The sequence below is a fragment of the Anomaloglossus baeobatrachus genome, chromosome 2 (genome assembly GCF_048569485.1).
Source record: "Anomaloglossus baeobatrachus isolate aAnoBae1 chromosome 2, aAnoBae1.hap1, whole genome shotgun sequence".
Lineage (NCBI taxonomy): Eukaryota > Metazoa > Chordata > Amphibia > Anura > Aromobatidae > Anomaloglossus > Anomaloglossus baeobatrachus.
In genome coordinates this window covers 436,652,011-436,674,160 of record NC_134354.1, presented here as the reverse complement: position 1 = coordinate 436,674,160, position 22,150 = coordinate 436,652,011, and the positions used below count along the sequence as shown (strand labels likewise).

Below are 22,150 nucleotides of genomic sequence, written 5' to 3'. Positions count from 1 at the left end.
ACATATATACACACACGCACACACACACTTTTTTTTGGAAAGGAGGGGGGAGTAAGGATAATGTCAATAACGCCAAAAACAAATTAGGAGTAAGCACCTTTCCACAACCACACAATATTAGACATCACTCTAAACACTAGTCCAGCCTTATGTACTTATACAGATGATGTCTTAAGAGATGAAGTTAAAAATTGGATTTTAGTTCTTGGTGCTATAGCGGGGTCATATACAATGAAAAGAGAACCTGCCATCAGATTCATGCTACCCGAACCATGATTGTAACTAGGCATGTCTTACTTGGGAAGCTATAGCGTTTCAGAGTACACATTCTTTTAAAATCCATTCGGTGACTATTTGTCTTGGCTGACAAGACAGACTGGTACTCCGATGCCTTTTCCCTGCCCCAATCCCTTTGACTGACAGGTCTCTCCCTATATACACAATTAGGCTGGAGTCACTCGACAAGTCTCACATCGGCATCACCCGGTATGGCCTCCCACTCTCTGGACAGGAGTGCTTGAGCTGCATAGAAATACATGCAGCAGACCCGTTCCTGTCAGGAGAGAAGGCAGCCGTGTCGGGTGATGCGATCTGATAATCGTGCAAGTCATATGTTTGTGTGAGCACAACCTTAGGGAAACATCAGTCACACAACTAGAGTGCAGTGGGAAGAAGCAGGTAGGGGACCCACATAAAAATAGCTGAGACACAGTCCTTCGCCAGCTTTTATAAGAATGTTTCAGCTGGAGCACAGAGAAAACATTCCTGGCTGCAATCATAGTTCGAGCAGCATGAATATGACAAGTTTCCCTTAAAACCAACTTGTCATTAAATACTTATAGTCAGGAGATACCAAGCAGTAAGAAGGGTGTGAAAGGTCACATGTGACAGACAAGAAGCAGACAAGGGGGCATAATGGTATATAATATATCGTTTTTATGTTTCAGATCGTGTATGGTATCTCACTAAGTGCAGGGGAAGGAAAAGATTGTGTTTAGTCAAGCTGATAAACTGGATGCTCTGAACATAACGTTCGCATCCGAAGGCTAATGACCATGCATGTGGACTGCCTGATGAGCGGGAACAAGGGTCTGTAATGAAGACCAATGGAGAGGAGGGGAGAACAATAATGCCAGTTTATCAGTGTGCTACTGAGTGAGAACCAGTTACCCATTGTGTATCCTCTCCCATCTGCAATGGTAGGCGAGACACAGGAGGAAAGAAGCAAAAAGGTTACGGTCAGCGGAGAGACAGCTGAACTGCAGAACACAACAATCAGTGCCTACAAGAGAAATCTACAGTCCCTGACAATTACCGGCTGAAAAGAGGGCTGCTTCTAATGTCAGGGTGGGAGCACAATGGTCCAGACTAACGTCTTAACCATATCTCTGCCAGGGCACACTACTACACACTAGAATTTAGAAAAAAAAATGTTTTTATATGTAAATCCAATCTTCTTAAAGACAACATAAGGCAGACATTGCACAAACACTCATGGATGCCACTTGTGACATTGAAAGTACTGGGCAATTTTTTAACAAATAATTAATAACTATAAAAATTTAATGGTATAATGTATGTATGTATACAACACATGCATTTATCAACTAGGAAACCTGACATTTCTTACCAGGCTGTCCAGACCTCCACCAAGCAGATCCACAGCTCCCATCTGCATTGTAGATACTTGGGGGACATTCCCTGGTGGTCCAAGATCTAGATTCAGAAGGTCACCTAGGAGGTCTCCTTGTGAGGGAATGACCTGAGGTTGTTCAAGAGAGACTGTGGGTGCAGGTCCTACTGGACTGTCTCCAATATCAATGCTAAAAAACACACGGTAACAACAAACTTTTTAGTACAGCCAGACATGCATACAATTTTAAATTATTTTGATCACATTAAGGGATTTTTAGAATTAGAACATTTTAGGACTGGTATACTAATAAAACAAGATTATTCTGCTGATCAGCGATGTTAAACTAGCTACAAAAAGCAATATAACCCCTAAAGAGGACCTTTCAAGTGGCTGTAGAAGGGAATTATGTTTTTTTTTCTTTTTTTTCATTTCACATCCAAGTTGCATAGATATTACCGATCAAAGTATTTGGCCCCTAAAGAGTTAATTTTCGTTAAAAGGGATATTCCCAGCTCCAAGATCCTATCCCAGTATGTAGTAGGCTTACTAAGAATATTAGCAAATATCTCCAATTAGACATGTAGTATGGTTCTTCTGAAAAGCTATGTCACTTACCTCATTACAGTAGCTTAGGTATCCAAGGTTACAGACACGCATATAGGGACATTAAGTTAGCTAGTTGCTCGTGGTCATAACCATGGATATCTAAGCTACTGCCATGCCTGCACATACATTTCTAAATGGAGGTATTCGCTAATATTATTATTAATATTACAACATACATATTGGGATAGGACCTTGGAGTTGGCAATACCCCTATAAGTCCACGTGGGTGTTATTAGGTACTTTTCTCTGGAGTAATGTAAGCCTCCACTGTCTCTGACAAATCATAAGCAACACTCAAAAGGAAAAAAAAAAAAAAAAAAAAAAAAGAAGAAGAATACACACCACACAATAGCAGGATTCCCAGTGTTGGAGATGTAATGATACAGCTCTGATATCCTGGTGTAACCTACTGCATGAGTATGTGGGGAAGGAGTAGTGTAGTCGAGTTTAGTTGTGTCACCTTACAAATCCTTCTACCAATGCTCCTCCTTTCATAACATTGTCACCTCTGCTGAACTGCCTGTTCTGAACTACTCCTGTGTGAGATATAATGAAACCCTGCTTTAATATCATGGCAATGATCACAAGCTGAGCACAACGTACATAAGCGTGATTACCGACATCTCCAGCCTCGCAGTGTGGGGGAAGTGCGAGTACAGCAGAGGTGACGATGCCAAGGTAGGAGAGATTATAGAAGATTTGTAATGTGACACAGCTAAACTCAGCTGCACTGCCCCCACTGACTCATGCAGGAGAGTAAACCAGGAGAGTAGGGCTGTGTCATTACATCACACACACACACACACACACACACACACACACACACACACACACATTGGGGACCAAAAAAGATACTTTGATTGGCAAGATCTCCAGAACAGAGGGAAGAAATTACATTATAAAAAAACAAAAAAAAAAAACCCAAACAAACCAGGTTTTATTCTGGACTGCAATTATTATTACATTATGTGTCCAGTTCAACATGAAACATTTGGTGAAAGGTCATTTTAACTGGCTACTTTTACTATATTGTTCACTTCAAACGGGCCAACTGAAGTTCCTAGCATAGTGGGTGACTACCGTGCAGGGAAAATGTAGCAAGGTCCCATTATCCTTACGGCTGTGGGAGTCCCAGCAACATACCAGTACTTCCAAAGCCTAACAACAATATACAAGGTTTCAACATTTAACCATAACCCTACAATTTCATTTAGTGCATTCTCTGCTTTAGGGCACTCGAAGGTGTTACAACCAGAAAAATAGTGCAAGATAGACCAAACCAAATTTTGAATCACTGAGTGCGTGTTCTTGATATATAAAAATATAAACATTATGTTGGAAAGTTAAAAATCAATTAAAAAAATAACAGTCAGTCATTTTAGTACCATAATACCAAAGGGTTGCAGTGACAAACAAAATCTAATTTTTTAATTACAAAACAAAAAAAAACAAAACAAAAACATACATAAAAAAAAAAAAACAAAACAAAAAACAAAAACAGACCACCACAAAACAAAAAAAAAAAACAAAAACACAAAACCTGTGGGTAGGTTCTTGCTGCTGTACATCCATACTACCTGCGACTTACTATTAAACATTGTAAATCCACAATTTTCTACAATTTAAAGACTCCATCAAAAACTTTGGAGACACAACAGTATTTGACAAGTCTATCAAACTATGAGGACATGAAAAATTATAAGTTTCCTTATAATAGATCAAAGGCACTAGTCCTCTCATTCATGCTGCACAAACAAAGGCAGCAGAAATCCAGCATGTGTATGTCTTGACTGCGGCATTTCAGAAAAATATACTATGAAAAGCCAGCTGTTGGCTATGCGTTTTGGATGATCAGTTTGAAATCAGTCTATGGCCTCTTTTCTTCTTCTGCCCCACTAACCTAAGTATCTCCCTGTATACAAAGTAGGGCGAGACCTGTCAGTCTAAGGAGTCGAAGGAGAAGCCACCAGAGACCGGCCTCGGACTAGTCATCCGAGACACAGTTGGCTTTTCAAAGTGTATTTTCTCTTAAACGCCACAATTTTTCGGAAAAAAACCAAACAATAACGCAGCCAGTGTCCGTGCATGAATCTACTGTCACGGTCCCTTTAACATCTCAGAATTGTATTAGTTGTAAGAAGTATCTGACCTACAAATACATATGTGCCAGTCTGGACAAGGGATTATACAGCGATTATATTGTCAAACTCTGAGAGGAGGCCGATATTATCTGAGGCTTATTCTACAATAAGACATCAAGCAGCTTTTCTGTCACTTATATCTTCCTTCTCAAGGTACCAGACTAAGTGGACCCACCTAGTGTAGCGGAAGTCATATTATTCACCACCAAATCCTGTTTATATGAGAAAAAGATGGCTTATAAAAACAGCCCTGTCCAAACGTTTACGACCGACTGGCAGGTATGGCTTCAACAGCCAAAAACACATAAATCATCTCTAACCTTTTGGATTCCTAAAGGTTATTGGAACCCCTGAGATTAGAGGTGTAATTGTTTTTACTTTTTTCTGGTTATTTCCATTTTTATGCGCAAGCCATGTGGTAATAATTTCACATACACTGGTTGCTATGTTTTGTCATTATCTCATCTAAGCTACTCGTGTCCTTGTTATTCCTTGTTTTACTATCACTTTGTTGTAATCCTTTATAAAACTAAATAAAAAGTTATTGATTTAAGAAAAATAAAGCAATCTAAAAAAGGTAAAAACAAATCAGACCAACAATCTTTTCAAAGCACCTTCTAACTTGCAAAGAATATTCATCTTCCTTTTTAAAGAAGTACTTCGATTAAAATTTTTATGGGCTTAGCCTGTGAATGTATATGTAATGTAGGTGTATTAACCCCTTAACATCCACTGGCAGTAAAGTTACATCCTAGCAGTCATAGTGTTAAGGGTGCTTTACACACTGCGACATCACTAGCGATCTCGTTAGCGATAGAACACGCCAGATCGCACATACGATTTGCAGAGATCGCACATGTGACCGGTGCTAAAAAAAAAAAAAAAAAATAAAAAAAAAAAAATGACCTATATGCGATCTTGGCAAATCTTATTTGCAATCTGGCGTGTCATATCGCTAACGAGATCGCTAGCGATGTCGCAGCGTGTAAAGCACCCTTTAATCTTCCACTGCTGCTGCCGGCAGCAGGGGGAGATCGGCGCACATCTCCTCCGAGTTATACAGCTGACATGTGTGCCTGCTAGGCACAAGCGGAATCGATATTCGCCCGTGCCTTTTAACTCCTTAAATGGAGCTGTCAAATGTGACAGCGCCATATTAATGGCGATAGTGGTAGATCAGTACTCCCCGCCCGATACCGGAAGTCACGTGACGTGATCAAGTGACTTCCGGTGGTTGTCATGGTAGCACAGGGTCATGTGAGGACTCCTGTAGCTCACATGACTCACTCACTGTTTCATCCAGCTGAGAACTGGGTGAGATAGGAGATGAGCATATCTGTTGTTCACAGCTGTGTAGCTGTGATCAGCAGATATGGAAGAGCGATCAGACTGCTGATTTTTATAGTTCCCTAGGAGACCTAGTAAGATAAAATAAAGTTTAAAAAAAAAAAAAAGTATTAAAAAGAAAAAAAAAAAGTAAAAACCTAAAAGTTTAAATCACCCCCCTTTTGCTCCCGTTGAAAATTAAAGGGTTAAAAAAAAATTAAAAAAAATTGTTACACACATTTGGTATAGCCGCGTTCAGAAATGCCCAATCTATTAAAATTTAAAATCAATTAATCTGATCGGTATATGGCGAACTCGCACTGACCTGAGGCATCATACTGACATCAGTTTTACCATATAGGGAACACAGTGAATAAAATATCTCAAAAACAATAGTTCAATCACCCTTTTTTTTGTTAATTTTTACGCATTTGGAATTTTTTTTTGCAGTTTTCCAGTACACTATATGGTAAAACTCTTGGTTTCATGTAAAAGTACAGCTCGTTCCGCAAAACACGAGCCCTCACATGACCATATTGACTGAAAAATAAAAAAGTTACGTCTCTCAGAAGAAAAATGACGAAGAAAAAAAACGGAAAGCGAAAAATCGGCCGGTCGAAGAGGTTAATATGCCCCCGCATCACAGTCTTCTCCAGTCTCCAGCACAGCACCAAGCCTCTTCTGTGACACATGACAAATATTCCAATTTGTTCTGACGTTCTTGCAAAAGCGACTTCTGTCTCACACACAGACCCCAGTGTGATCCAGAAAGTCAGAATGTCATTCATGTGACTGAGAAGAATACTAGAGCGGCAATGGACACTAGAGAAGACTGCGATCGATGAGCATATTAATACACCTACACTTCTCGACGTATACACTTACACAGGTTTAGACAATAAAAAATTCAATAGGGGTACTTTTCTAAATATTCATTGGATAGACAATCAAAAGTCAAAAATCACTGTTCAAACTATTGAAATCTTTGGATGTTCGTGACATTGCCTCGGAGAACTAAAGACACACAGTTCATGAATGATAGGTGGTGTATGCCACGGCAGATGGTTTGGTTTTGTCTCAGACACTGAAAATTGATGAAGTGAATAGTTACGGAAAATCAAAAACATAATAAAAGGATTGATAATGTATAATGGCAAGATTGAGCTTGATGGACATGTATTTTTTTTAACCTACCGTATATAACTACATATTATTCAGTGTAAAAAGAGATCCATAACGTCATATAGGTAACAGCACTCACCTTCCATGCTGGATGGGTAGATGTTTACGATGAACTCCATGGCTACCTTCAACAAAGGCATTGGGTGGTTTGTGATAAACCGAAGCAAGAGAACCAATGTGGCAAATCAACTCATCCAATAAAGTGGGCTCAATCAAGTCTGTCTCCTCGGAGATCAAAGGTTTCTCGGAAAGCACCACCTCTTTGGCAGTGACCGGATCAGTAGACAGCAGGCGCCAGTAAATATATCCTCGGTCACGAAGATCAGGGTTATCAGAATCCTAAATTCAGAGCAAAAAGAGGGTTTTTTTTTTTAAAAGCAGCTTTGCATGATTATCAATAGTGCTCCAATATAATCTAGTGCCTTAAAATTAGACAAAATATCGGAAATGGTCACTGTAAAGGGCAGGCCAATCTGTTTAGAATAAACTCATCAGGTACAATCATCCTCTTTACCAGCTATCTTAATGTTATTCATATGTATCTTGATTTTAACAAACATTTCACTTCCAAGGTTTAGCTACAAGAGTTAAGGCCACTTTACACGTTGCGATATCGTGACCGATATCGCTAGCGTGGGCACCCGCCCCCATCGGTTGTGCGACACGGGCAAATCGCTGCCCGTGGCGCACAACATCGCGCGGACCCGTCACACTACTTGTCTGCCCTGCGACGTCGCTGTGACCGTATCTATGTTGATGCACTGGTCCTGAAGAAGAGGTATATCCTCGAAACGCGTAGACCGATGGAATAAAAGAATACGTTTATAACATCAACGTGCTATATCTTCATTTTGGCTGATGCGCGGCATTAACCCCCTTTTCACTCTGATTTGTAATCAATGGTGTGGGCGAGGTTACTTAGTGCTCCACATTGAGAGAACTTGTAGATCTACAGAAGATAACATCGAGATTTTATTAAAACTGCAGAAATCAGTGAAGCCCGTGACATCACCTGAATAAGTGGCTCTCAGACGATAGTGGAAACATGGAAACAGATTCTCTTCTGACAAACTATAATAATGTTGGCTGAACCTGCCGATTTTGGTGGGACCAGTCAATCACTCAATGTGTAATGGGATGTACAACGCTCCCTCAATAAAGCCACAATCCTTATTCTCACAGCAGAAAAAAGTCGTCAATGTCTTGCAGCAATTTTTTTTTATTGAAAATTCCCTGCATGCAGAAAGTATTTTTTAAGTGCAGCTCTACGGTAGGAATAGTCCAGCTTCTAGCGGGAAAAAAAGGGTTGTGTAATACATAAACAAGAACGCGCAAGTGATAAATCTGTAGCAAAACCACACCACACCCTACTTTCTACTTCAGAATACATAAAATATTTAATAAACCCTAAAAAAAAAAAAAAACAGAAAACAGACACTTGGCCTTAGATCTTCCTCATCGACATGTAATATTACCATACCACTTTTATCCCTGTCAACAGCTACAAACCCAGGCGAGACCTAATGAACTCTCTGGACCTCTTTTAGCATGCACTCCTTTCAGAGGTTTAGCTCATCAATACGTTGTATACAGTTGGACTCATCTATCCAAGGTTGAGCTACCTACGTCCTTGCCATGTAAAGCAATCCTGCCACTGTGGTCTTTCCCGGCTTGTCAAGTCTCAGTTATCTGGCAGCAGCTTAGGCTGTCTTTATACTTTATTATCGGCTAGACCTCCCCTCGCCCCCATACATAGTTTGGTGTGTTCTCATAAGGGAGTAGAGTATGCTGCTGACAGACACCTCCAACCTTGTCTTTTCCTGTATACTAAAAAGGACCAAGCATGTAGAAACGCCACAGATTGATCCTTCTTTCTTCCACATCTGCCTTTTGGGAAAAATCAAGACTTCTGCCCAATCTGTATGGCCATTTTTATTCCCCTCGCCCCATTGAGAATATATGCACCCTTGGTAAAGAAGGGAATTTTGTTTACTTACCGTAAATTCCTTTTCTTCTAGCTCTAATTGGGAGACCCAGACAATTGGGTGTATAGCTACTGCCTCCGGAGGCCACACAAAGTATTACACTTAAAAGTGTAAGGCCCCTCCCCTACTGCCTATACACCCCCCGTGGGATCACGGGTTCCTCAGTTTTAGTGCAAAAGCAAGAAGGAGGAAAGCCAATAAACTGGTTTAAGCAAATTCAATCCGAAGGAATATCGGAGAACTGAAACCATTCAACATGAACAACATGTGTATACAAAAAAACAGGGGCGGGTGCTGGGTCTCCCAATTAGAGCTAGAAGAAAAGGAATTTACGTTAAGTAAACAAAATTCCCTTCTTCTTTGTCGCTCTATTGGGAGACCCAGACAATTGGGATGTCCAAAAGCAATCCCTGGGTGGGTAAAATAATACCTCGTGATAGGGCCATAAAAACGGCCCTTTTCTACAGGTGAGCAATCGCCGCCTGAAGGACTTGTCTACCTAGGCTGGCGTCCGCCGAAGCATAGGTATGCACCTGATAATGCTTGGTAAAAGTGTGCAGACTCGACCAGGTAGCCGCCTGGCACACTTGCTGAGCCGTAGCCTGGTGCTGTAATGCCCAGGACGCACCCACGGCTCTGGTAGAATGGGCCTTTAGCCCTGAGGGAACCGGAAGCCCCGCAGAACGGTAGCCTTCAAGAATTGGTTCCTTGATCCACCGAGCTAGGGTGGATTTGGAAGCTTGCGACCCTTTACGCTGGCCGGCGACAAGGACAAAGAGTGCATCCGAGCGGCGCAGAGGTGCCGTGCGGGAAATGTAGATTCTGAGTGCTCTCACCAGATCCAACAAATGCAAATCCTTTTCACATTGATGAACTGGACGAGGACACAAAGAAGGTAAGGAGATATCCTGATTGAGATGAAAGGGGGATACCACCTTAGGGAGAAACTCCGGAATCGGGCGCAGAACCACCTTGTCCTGGTGAAACACCAGGAAGGGAGATTTGCATGACAGCGCTGCTAGCTCGGACACTCTCCGAAGAGACGTGACCGCTACTAGAAAGGCCACTTTCTGTGAAAGGCGAGACAGGGAAACATCCCTCAAAGGCTCGAAAGGCGGCTTCTGGAGAGCAATTAGAACCCTGTTCAGATCCCAGGGCTCTAACGGCCGCTTGTAAGGAGGGACGATATGACAAACCCCTTGCAGGAACGTGCGTACCTGAGGAAGTCGTGCTAGGCGCTTCTGAAAAAATACAGATAGCGCAGAGACTTGTCCCTTAAGGGAGCCGAGCGACAGACCTTTTTCCAACCCGGATTGCAGGAAGGAAAGAAAAAGTAGGCAAAGCAAATGGCCAGGGAGAAACTTCCTGAGCAGAGCACCAAGCTAAGAAAATCTTCCACGTCCTGTGGTAGATCTTGGCAGAGGATAGTTTCCTAGCCTGTCTCATGGTGGCAATGACCTCTTGAGATAATCCTGAAGACGCTAGGATCCAGGACTCAATGGCCACACAGTCAGGCTCAGGGCCGCAGAATTCTGATGGAAAAACGGCCCTTGAGACAGCAAGTCTGGCCGGTCTGGTATTGCCCACGGTTGTCCTACCGTGAGATGCCACAGATCCGGGTACCACGACCTCCTCGGCCAGTCTGGAGCGACGAGGATGGCGCGGCGGCAGTCGGACCTGATCTTGCGTAGCACTCTGGGCAACAGCGCCAGAGGTGGGAACACATAAGGCAGCCGGAACTGCGACCAATCTTGAACTAAGGCGTCCGCCGCCAGAGCTCTGAGATCGTGAGACCGTGCCATGAAGGCCGGGACCTTGTTGTTGTGCCGGGACGCCATTAGGTCGACGTCCGGCCTCCCCCAGCGGCGACAAATTTCCTGAAACACGTCCGGGTGAAGAGACCATTCCCCTGCGTCCATACCCTGGCGACTGAGGAAGTCTGCTTCCCAGTTTTCTACGCCCGGGATGTGAACTGCGGATATGGTGGATGCCGTGTCTTCCACCCACCTCAGAATCCGCCGGACTTCCTGGAAGGCTTGCCGACTGCGTGTCCCTCCTTGGTGGTTGATGTATGCCACCGCTGTGGAGTTGTCCGACTGAATTCGGATCTGCTTGCCTTCTAGCCACTGCTGGAAGGCTTGTAGGGCAAGATACACTGCTCTGATTTCCAGAACATTGATCTGAAGGGTGGACTCTTGCTGAGTCCACGTACCTTGAGCCCTGTGGTGGAGAAAAACTGCTCCCCACCCTGATAGACTCGCGTCCGTTGTGACCACCGCCCAGGATGGGGGTAGGAAAGACTTTCCTATTGACAATGAGGTGGGAAGAAGCCACCACTGAAGAGAATCCTTGGCCGCCTGAGAAAGGGAGACGTTCCTGTCTAGGGACGTCGACTTCCCGTCCCATTGGCGGAGAATGTCCCATTGTAATGGACGCAGATGAGACTGCGCGAAAGGGACTGCCTCCATTGCTGCTACCATCTTCCCCAAGAAGTGCATGAGGCGTCTCAAGGGATGCGACTGGCCCTGAAGGAGAGATTGCACCCCTATCTGTAGTGAACGCTGTTTGTCCAGCGGAAGCATCACTATCGCTGATAGAGTATGAAACTCCATGCCAAGGTATGTTATCGATTGGGTTGGGGTCAGATTTGACTTTGAAAAGTTGATGATCCACCCGAAACTCTGGAGAGTCTCCAGTGTAACGTTCAGGCTGTGTTGGCATGCCTCTTGAGAGGGTGCCTTGACAAGTAGATCGTCCAAGTAAGGGATCACAGAGTGACCCTGAGAGTGCAGGACTGCTACTACTGCTGCCATGACCTTGGTGAAGACCCTTGGGGCTGTCGCCAGACCGAAAGGCAGGGCTACGAACTGAAGGTGTTCGTCTCCTATAACGAAGCGTAGAAAACGCTGGTGCTCTGGTGTCTATTGATGCTAGGAAATCTCCTTGAGACATTGAGGCGATGACGGAGCGGAGGGATTCCATCCGGAACCGCCTGGTTTTCACATGCTTGTTGAGCAGTTTTAGGTCCAGAACAGGACGGAAAGACCCGTCCTTTTTTGGCACCACAAACAAATTGGAGTAAAAACCGTGACCTTGATCCTGAAGAGGAACAGGGATCACCACTCCTTCTGCCTTTAAAGAGCACACCGCCTGCAGAAGAGCATTGGCTCGGCCGGGAGGCGGAGAAGTTCTGAAGAATCGAGTTGGAGGACGAGAACTGAACTCTATCCTGTACCCGTGAGACAGAATGTCTCTCACCCAACGGTCCTTGACATGTGGAAGCCAAATGTCGCCAAAGCGGGAGAGCCTGCCACCGACAGAGGATGCGGAGAGAGGAGGCCGAAAGTCATGAGGAAGCCGCTTTGGTAGCGGTTCCTCCTGCTGCTTTCTTTGGGCGTGACTGAGCCCGCCAAGAATCTGAGCTCCTCTGATCCTTTTGGACGAGGAGAATTGGGACCTGCCCGAGCCTCGAAAGGACCGAAACCTCGACTGTCCCCTCCTCTGTTGGGGTTTATTTGGTCTGGGCTGAGGTAAGGATGAATCCTTACCCTTGGACTGTTTAATGATTTCATCCAATCTCTCACCAAACAGTCTGTCACCAGAAAATGGCAAACTGGTTAAGCACTTCTTGGAAGCAGAATCTGCCTTCCATTCCCTTAACCACAAGGCTCTGCGTAAAACCACGGAGTTGGCGGACGCCACTGCCGTACGGCTCGTAGAGTCCAGGACAGCATTAATAGCGTAAGACGCAAATGCAGACATTTGAGAGGTTAAGGACGCTACTTGCGGAACAGATGTACGTGTGACAGTGTCAATCTGCGCCAGACCAGCTGAAATAGCTTGGAGTGCCCATACGGCTGCGAATGCTGGAGCAAACGACGCGCCGATAGCTTCATAGATGGATGTCAACCAGAGCTCCATCTGTCTGTCAGTGGCATCTTTAAGTGAAGCCCCATCTTCCACTGCAACTATGGATCTAGCCGCAAGCCTGGAGATTGGGGGATCCACCTTTGGACACTGGGTCCAGCCTTTGACCACGTCAGGGGGAAAGGGATAACGTGTATCCTTAAGACGTTTGGAGAAACGCTTATCTGGATAAGCGTGGTGTTTCTGGACTGACTCTCTAAAGTCAGAGTGGTCCAGAAAAGTACTCAATTTACGCTTGGGATACCTGAAGTGGAATTTCTCCTGCTGTGAAGCTGACTCCTCCACTGGAGGAGCTGTGGGAGAAATATCCAACATTTTATTGATGGACGCTATGAGATCATTCACCATTGCGTCCCCATCAGGTGTATCCAGATTGAGAGCGGTCTCAGGATCAGAATCCTGATCAGCAACCTCTGTCTCATCAAACAGAGAGCCTTCCTGCTGGGACCCTGACCAGTGTGATGAAGTCAAGGGTCGCTCATAGCGAGCTCGCTTAGGCTGTCTGGGACTGTCGTCCGTGTCAGAGCCATCACCCCGGGATGCATGGGACCCCCCCGGAGCATGGATGTGTTCCAAAAGAGGGGGGCCAGGGAGCATTGAATCGACAGTGCCCCTGGTCTGAGTTACCGGTCTGGACTGCAAAGTCTCAAGGATTTTAGTCATAGTCACCGACAACCTATCAGCAAAAACTGCAAACTCCGTCCCTGTCACCTGGACAGTGTTCACAGGTGGTTCTCCTTGGGCCACCTCTAGCAGAGACCCCGGCTGAGCAAGTGCTACAGGGGCCGAACATTGCACACAATGGGGGTCAGTGGCACCTGCCGGTAGAACAGCCTCACATGCGGTACAAGTAGCATAGAAAGCCTGTGTCTTGGCCCCAGGGCTGTGGAGTCGGTAAGCCAAACCTTCGACTCCGACTCCTCAAATTCTCTTGCACCGACTCCGACTCCGGCTCCGACTCCTACATATATTGCTTAGTTAGGTGAAAAATTTATTGTAGTACATGAATATGTGTATGTGAACATCAGACATTTAATAATTTTTATGATACGATAATCAAGATATTTGGATAGAACATAAAATATATTTATTGGAATACAACTTTAGAACACAAAAAACTGTAATAAATTGTAAATATGTAATACACTATGTAATATACAGTAGATTACATATATATCTTGTGTGTGTATATACACTGTGTGTATATATATATATATATATATATATATATTACATATTTACAATTTATTAGTTTTTTGTGTTCTAAAGTTGTATTCCAATAAATATTTTATGTTCTATCCAAATATCTTGATTATTGTATCATAAAAACAATTAAATGTCTGATGTTCACATTATACTACAATAAATTTTTCACTTAAATATAAGCATTATACTAAATGTTATTATTTAGTAAAATATTCAGCACATTCTGCATTGCACTCCTGTCCCCAATTTATTATATATTTTAGGAGTCGGAGTCGGTGCATTTTATACCGACTCCGACTCCGACTCCACCAAAATGAGCTCCGACTCCGACTCCGACTCCACGACTCCGACTCCGACTCCACAGCCCTGCTTGGCCCCCTTGCTTTTTGCGGACGACATGCTGTTGTCTAGCAATCTAGGAGGGTATATAGCCAAGAATAGCGACCGTACAGTGCAATGTATAGCAGACAAGCATAAAGTACAAATGAACACTGCGGCACTAGTGGGGTGAGCCCTCGAGGGCTGCTTACCGCCCGCTGAAAAGCGGGTGTGCGATCGCCAGAATCCCGTGCCTGGGTCTCCCAGAGCTCGTGTCCCTTCTCCACTCAGACTGCAAACAGGAATGGCTGCCGGCGTCCTGTGAAGAGGGGCGGGCCGTGGGCGTGCCCCAGACAAAGTGCGGGAAACTAGCGTCCCACTGCGCCTAGTGAGGGGGGTTGGAGTATGCTAAGCAGACTCCAGCCCTCGGCGCTGACGTTCTGAACAGCGTCCCGCCCTTCCCCTGACTGGCAGGCCTGGGGGCGGGAACGAAACGGAACTAGGCCGCAAAAGCCGGGGACTCGATTTATAAGCGCGGCCGTCGTATAAGCACGGCCAGCGCGGAAGTCCCAGCCGCGTCGCAGTGTAAAAAACCGCCAGCCGCGGCCGGCGCGGCAGTTCCTAATACAGAAACTCACTCAGCAAAGCTGCAGTGAGTAAGGCACCAGCGCGCCGCGCTGCTGTCCCCGGCGCACTAACACACCCAGCAATGCTGGTGTGTGTGCGCGATCTGTACGGGGACCCAGAGTACCTTAATGTAGCAGGGCCCTGTCCCTGACGATACTCAGCTCCATGTCCAGCAGATTTCCTGGGGCTGTGGACGGAGCACGGTCTCCTGTGCTTGGAGACCGATAGGATCCCACTTCACCCAGAGCCCTAAGGGGATGGGGAAGGAAAGCAGCATGTGGGCTCCAGCCTCCGTACCCGCAATGGGTACCTCAACCTTAACAAACACCTCCAACAAAAGTGGGGTGAGAAGGGAGCATGCTGGGGGCCCTAGTATGGGCCCTCTTTTCTTCCATCCGACAAAGTCAGCAGCTGCTGCTGACTAAACAGTGGAGCTATGCGTGGATGTTAGCCTCCTTCGCACAAAGCATGAAAACTGAGGAACCCGTGATCCCACGGGGGGTGTATAGGCAGTAGGGGAGGGGCCTTACACTTTTAAGTGTAATACTTTGTGTGGCCTCCGGAGGCAGTAGCTATACACCCAATTGTCTGGGTCTCCCAATAGAGCGACAAAGAAATAATCAATTGAATGTAAAATAGTAAAGACAATAGGTGAGACGTTGCTGATTGCTGGGACTTCCACCGACCCGCTGTAGAACATCCAAAAATTCAAATCCCTTGACAATGAATGAAGCGGAGGTGCACACGCTCACCCTTGCACTTTTCAGATGCAGAGTTCAAGATCAATGGGGGCCCAGGGATCCCTTGAAGTTGGGTTATGGGCTCATGAATACACCTTAATTAGTAAAGTCTATTTCTCCAGGGAAACAGTAAATGGTTAGTGCTCAAGATCACACAGCCCCAAGTTGATACAATTGATGGACCATCCAGGCATCACTCTTCCAAATCCTAATTTTCTCTTTTGCAGGTGCTTTGAAAGCTATACTAAAGCCAGTGGTATAAAATACAAAATAGGCAAAACCAATACTAACAAGATGTGAATAAAATATGCATCTGAATAAAATACATCTTATCAAATTCAGTCCAATGGACGCTATTTAACAGGCACCGGGGATAAAGCCATCCAGTAAAAAATCTCTGCAAAAGAAATAGCACTATATATACCAAAGGATTTCAAGGAATTCTGAGCTTCTGCATTAAAGAGCAGCAAAGGAAATCACAGGATTATCTAAAATCCACATAAAGCAAGAACTTGGGACTGAATGTCAAGTTAGATTTCACAGAAAAAGACAGTTGTCCATTCCCATGTCAACGATAAGGTGTTTTGTCACTTTTTAAAGTGCCAGTGGGATTTATGCACAGTTAAAGGGAACCTGTCAGGTGCAATATGTACCCAGAACCACGAGCAGTTCTGGGTGCATACTGCTAATCCCTACCTAACCGTCCCTGTATACACTAGTATAGATATAAGATCTTTAGAAATACTTTTTCTAAAGATCCCTTTATCGTATGCTAATGAGCTCGGGGACTAGTCCACTGGGTGTTAGTTCCCCTGGCTAGTCGGCTCCATTAGGATGTTAGTACACCCCTGTGGGCATGCTAACATGCTAATGAATACGCAGCGTCAGAGGATGATCTCACTCACCTCTCCGCTGCCATCACCGCCCAACACTGGATTTCAGCTTGGTGCGCATGACCTCAGAGTTTCATACTTTTTCTAGAGATCTCTTTATCTATGCTAGTGTATACAGGGACGGTTAGGCAGGGATTAGCAGTATACACCCAGAACTGCTCGTGGTCCCGAGTGCATATTGCACCTGACAGGGTCCCTTTAAGAATAGAAAGAAATCTGTGCTATACCCTCGAAGACAAGACCTATGTATCTAGTCTCTTAAAGGGAATCATAAAAAGGAGGGAAGGGGTGCACAGCCAATATCTGATTATGTTATAAAAATAAGCTCAATGCTAGCTCATGCAGTGAAGAGCAGAACAATATTGAGAAGAAAAGAACTGCATAATGGGAAGCAAAGTCCATAATATTATTATGAAAAGCTATTTTTATTGTAGCAAAAAATTTCATAAAATCATTTAAAATAGGAAAACACACTAGATAACACGGTGTGAGTCTCCCCACCAACTCACAATAATATAATGGTATACCATAGTATTACATAATAGACAAAGAGACGAGATCTACCCCTCAAACAAGAACCACAATATGCAATACTGCACGTGCATGAATTAAATATGCTTAGAGAAGACAATATAACATAGTCACGGATAAAGGCATATAGCATACATATACATAATCTCACAGTATATATACAGAGATTTTCTTCAATTATAGGAGAAAAATGTGCATGCAGTTCTATTATATAAAGTGGCATACCCAAGATATTACTGGTAGAAAAGCATAAAACCTGGAAAGGTTGCAACCCTATGAGTCCTGGCCAGAAACAGGGTGAGGTGGTAATACTATACCGACAACATTACAGGGGAACCATCCATAGTGCACAATACCCCACCAGGGGGGTCAGTAACGAGGGGGAGATCAAGGCTCAATGATTGTGGAGAGGGGAGGGAGAGTCAAATAAAGTCCCGTCGGCAAGGACCGAATACATTTTTTCGCACAAACATGTTTTTCACCCAAATTTAAAATTTTTCCCAAGGGTAAAAAATGAAATTGTTGATCAATTTCTTCTAAGTACTACAGATACCCCAAATGTGGTGGAAAACTACTGTTTGTGCACCCGCTTGGCTCGGTAGAGGACTACAATTTGATTTTTTAGAACGCAGAATTGGCTGAAATGGATAGCGGACGTCATGCTGCATTTGCGCAGCCCCTGGTGTGCCTTAATAGTGGAAACCTCCACAAGTGACCCCACTTGGGAAACTATACTAGTCAAGGAATTTATTTAGATGTGTGGTGAGCACCTTGAACCCAAAGGTGCTTAAAATAAAAAATGGACTGTACAATTTGTACTGCAATTTCTCTTGTGTACACAGATACCCCATATATGATGGAAAACTACTTTTTAGGCACAAGACAGGGCTCAGAATAGCACTATTTGAATTTTGGGGTGCAAAATTGGGTGGAATAGATTGCAGAAAGCAATGTCACATTTAAAGAGCCCCTGACATGGCAAAACTGCAGAAACTCCTCTCGAGGTAGTAAGCTATTTGAGAAACTAGCATTTTTTCCCCCTTAGGCGAATCATAGAATTGTGTAATATTGGTCAAGTAAATGAAAAATTTCCCATTTTTTCAATACAATATTGCTTTAGCCACAAGTTTTTAATTTTCAAAAGGGTAATAGGAAAAAAGAAACTGTGCAAATTACACAATTTCTAAGTTCACCAATACCCCATGTGTGGTCAAAAAAACTGCTTTTGAGGCACAGTCAGGGAAGGAGGCCACATTGTAATGCAGATTTTGACGGAATATGTTGAGGATGAAATGTCACATTGACAGTACCTGGGGTACTAGAAAAGCAGAAATCCTCCACAAGTGACCCCATTTTACAAACTACCCATCTCAATGAATTCATCTAAAAAGGTGCAGTGAGCATATTGACACCACATGTGGCTCATAGAATTTTATTCCATTGGGTGGTGAAAAAGAATAATTACATTTTTACATCTAAAATGTTTTTAGTCCCAAGTTTTTAATTAATTTTTCTAACGGCTAATAGGAAAAGATGGACTACACAGTTTATTCAATTTGAAACCCTACATTTAAAATTGGGAACTACTTTTCAGGCATGGTGGAAAGCTGAGAAGGGAAGGAGCGCCATATTACAGTGCAGATTTTGCTGTTATGGTTTGTGGGTGCCAGAGCAGCAAAAACCCCATAAGTGACCCAATTTTACAAAATAAACCTTTCAATGAAATCATCTAGGGGTGTAGTGATCATATTGAAACCACACGTGTGTCACATAATTTTATACCAATGGGCGGTGCCGAAAAAACAATTCGACCTTAACCTCAAAAATTTCATTTTCGTCCCATATTTTACATTTTCACAGAAAAATAGGTAACTATGGTACTAAAATATGTCACAATTTCTGCAGACCATGCCAATACCCTATATGTGGCTGAACAGTACTGCTTAGCCACACAGCGAGACTTTCTTGGGAGGGAAGACGAGCTATTTGACCCTTGTAGCACAGATTTTCCTAGAGTAGTTTGCGGACTTCATATACAGAGTCCCTCAATGCTTAAAGAGCAGAATACCGCCTCAAGTGCCCCCATTTTAGAAATGTCACCCATTTGAATTTATCCAAAGGTGTAGTGACTATTTTGACTCTATGGCTGTTTTTCAACAATGGAGGGTTGCCGAGTGAAAATTATAAATCTGCCATTGTAGTGCCCATAGATTGCAGACGCACAAGCTGGGCACAGACACGCACCTGGTAAATTAAGTGGGCTCTCCTCACTATAAAAATGACAAAACTTGTGGACGTTAACTATGGTTTAGGCATATTATGGGGCATTTGGCTTTCGGAGTGCAGAAATTGCAGGATTTCTGGACAAAATGATGGACCTAAGTGGAGACCTGTTTTGTTTGTCTTTTTTATGAAATTAGTTGAAGCTTTTATTGGAAACATTTAACAATTATTGTGTGCTCTTCGCTGAGAACTTACTTTGGGGTTTACATCTAAATCTACGAATAACGTAATTCAGAGGACACCCCCGAAGGATAAATTTACTATATTGAGGCAGCGCAGTTTCTCTGAATTCCGTCTGGCATTTATTCAGCCGTATCTTCAAAAGCGCAGAAAACTGTGGCCGACAACACTTTTACGAACGCTTAAAAAGCTGGATACAGCTGGATTATGGGCCAGAGAGAGTCCACAGTGTCTTCATCTGCCTCAATATAGTGAATGTTCCGTCTGTTCCATCTGAATCACGTATTTCAGAGATTTACATGGAAACCACAGTGTGAAAACTTAGCGTAGAGCGCAGGATAAATGTGAGCTGCGCATAACTGCGATCTATGGTAGGCAGAATAAACAAATCCAACATCAGGTCAAGAATATTTTATTTTTTATGCCATTAACCGTGCAAAATAAGTGATAAGACTGTTTTATTCTTCAGGGTGGTGCTATCACAATGATACCAGGTTTATATCTGGCTACTATCAACACACAAACGCTTTAAAGAAGTTTTTGCTGTGATTTTTTCAGTCCTGCTGACAGTGTCATGCGAGAGCTTATATTTTGCAGGATGAGTTGAAATTTTTTATTGGTACCATTTTTGGGCATGACTTTTTTTTAAAGCTTCTTATTCTGATTTTTTGGGAGCAAAATGAACAAAAACCAGCAATTCCAAAAAAAAACAAAAAACAAAAACAAACAAAAACAACAAACATTTTTTTCAATTTTTTGTTGTTGTTCAGTTTGGTAAAAATGATAACATGGCTGTATTCCTCAGATAAGTACGGTTACAGCGATACCACATGTATGTTTTGCATGTGTTGCCTCCTTCACACAATAAAAACAATCTTATAGAAAAATAAATTGATTTTGCATCGCTATATTCTATCCTAACAACTAAAGCTTTTTCAGTTTTCCGCTGATGAAGTATAGTGGCTTGTTTTTCGCGGGACGAGATTACCTTTGCCAAGATACCATATTTATTTATATTTGACTTTTTGATCACGTTTTATTCTACTTTTTTTTGGAAGTTTAATGAAAAAGCCTAATTTTTACCATTTTTTAAAAAAAAGTGTTACGGTGTTCACTGTAGGGGTTAAATAGTATAACAGATTTATATATCGGGTTATTCCAGATGCGGCAATACGAAATGTGTACTTTTTTATTACATAATTATATGTGTTTATTGGTACAATGTTTTTTAATTATTTTGTTATTTAGGGATTTTTTGTTAATATTTTGACAATTTTTTTTAAACTTTTGTACTCCGTCCCCTATGAGACATTAACTTTTATTAGTCTGATTGCTGGTGTAATGCATTAGCATACATAAGCATCGCAATGCATTACACCTGTCAGTGTTACACTGACAGAATGCCTGTTAGTCCATGCTCTTGGCATTGTCTAACAGGCCACTATAACCAGGTAACACAGAGGTCGTTATTTGATCTCCTGTTGCCATGGCAATGATCGGGCCCTTGTGATCACATTGCGGTGGTCCCGATTGGGTGGGGGAGGGAGCGAGCGCCCTCTCCCAACCTCCTAAACGCTGCAATCGCCATTGATCGCAGCATTAAAGTTAAACAGGTAGTGGCTTTGCGGGCACTGGCCCTGGTTATGACAGCCAGAACTTGGCTATCATCTAAGCTGTGCTCCCAGAGGCAATCGTGAGGACACAGCTGTGATTTTCCCAGTACTGAGATAAGAGACAACAGTTGCTGCTCATAAAGTTATATGGAAAGGGGAGAAGGGAGAAGTTAGTGGCAGACACAGACATTCTGTTGCAAGTTCTCCTAAAACGACAGTTACACTTTAAAACAGGTTTTTGTGTTTAAAGTTTTTTTATGACAGTTTGTTTTTTTCCCATATCACAATCTTTATAAAAAAAAAAAAAAAAAAAAAAAGTCTGGCAATTTTCTAACTAGCCACAAGGGGTATTTTAGACTTATATTTCTCGTTATTTAATGAAGAATATTCAAAAGTTGTATTATCATTAAAGGCAGGATTATGATGATAGGTAACACTACTATATACAGCTGACAGCACAAAATCCTCCAATCACAATCAATATCACAGCTGTCCCTGCTCCCCTTCCTACACAATGACCTTTGAACACACTCATTAGACACTTCAATACAAAACAAAGGGTTTCAGTCAGTCTACTGCAGCTAATGTACATGTGCTTTTCATAAAACAACAGGGAATATAACTCTAGAATTACATCAGTGTGAAAAATGCAAGATTTCTATTGATTTTAATAAAAATTATGCTATAAAAAATACTTGTAACTTAAAAGACCGGATTTAAAAAAAAATCGATAATTTTCTGATTATGCATTCCCTTTTACAAGTCCCTCTTGGTCTGCCACATACAGAAAAGGAAGAGGAAGACTACAATGAATTATTACACATGGGAGCAGTCCTGGTCCTTTCTTCTTCACTACCAATTCAACTAGGAGTGACCATAAAAGTATTATATATATATATATATATATATATATATATATATATATATATATATATATATATATATATATATATATA

General features: G+C 42.9%; 1 protein-coding gene across 2 annotated transcripts in view; it reads right to left on the bottom strand.

The window, feature by feature from the left end:
- The window catches only part of AP2B1 (adaptor related protein complex 2 subunit beta 1), a 202,989-nt gene that overhangs the window by 74,528 nt on the left and 106,311 nt on the right, over positions 1-22,150 (bottom strand). The window contains exons 13-15 of one of the 2 annotated variants that reach the window (XM_075336254.1): positions 6,971-7,230; positions 1,631-1,823; positions 1,171-1,191 (exon numbers count right to left, since the gene is read on the bottom strand). In XM_075336254.1, the coding sequence (XP_075192369.1) occupies positions 1,171-1,191; positions 1,631-1,823; positions 6,971-7,230 (474 nt within the window). The remainder of the gene's footprint in view (positions 1-1,170; positions 1,192-1,630; positions 1,824-6,970; positions 7,231-22,150) is intronic. The other variant, XM_075336255.1, reaches the window with a different exon arrangement.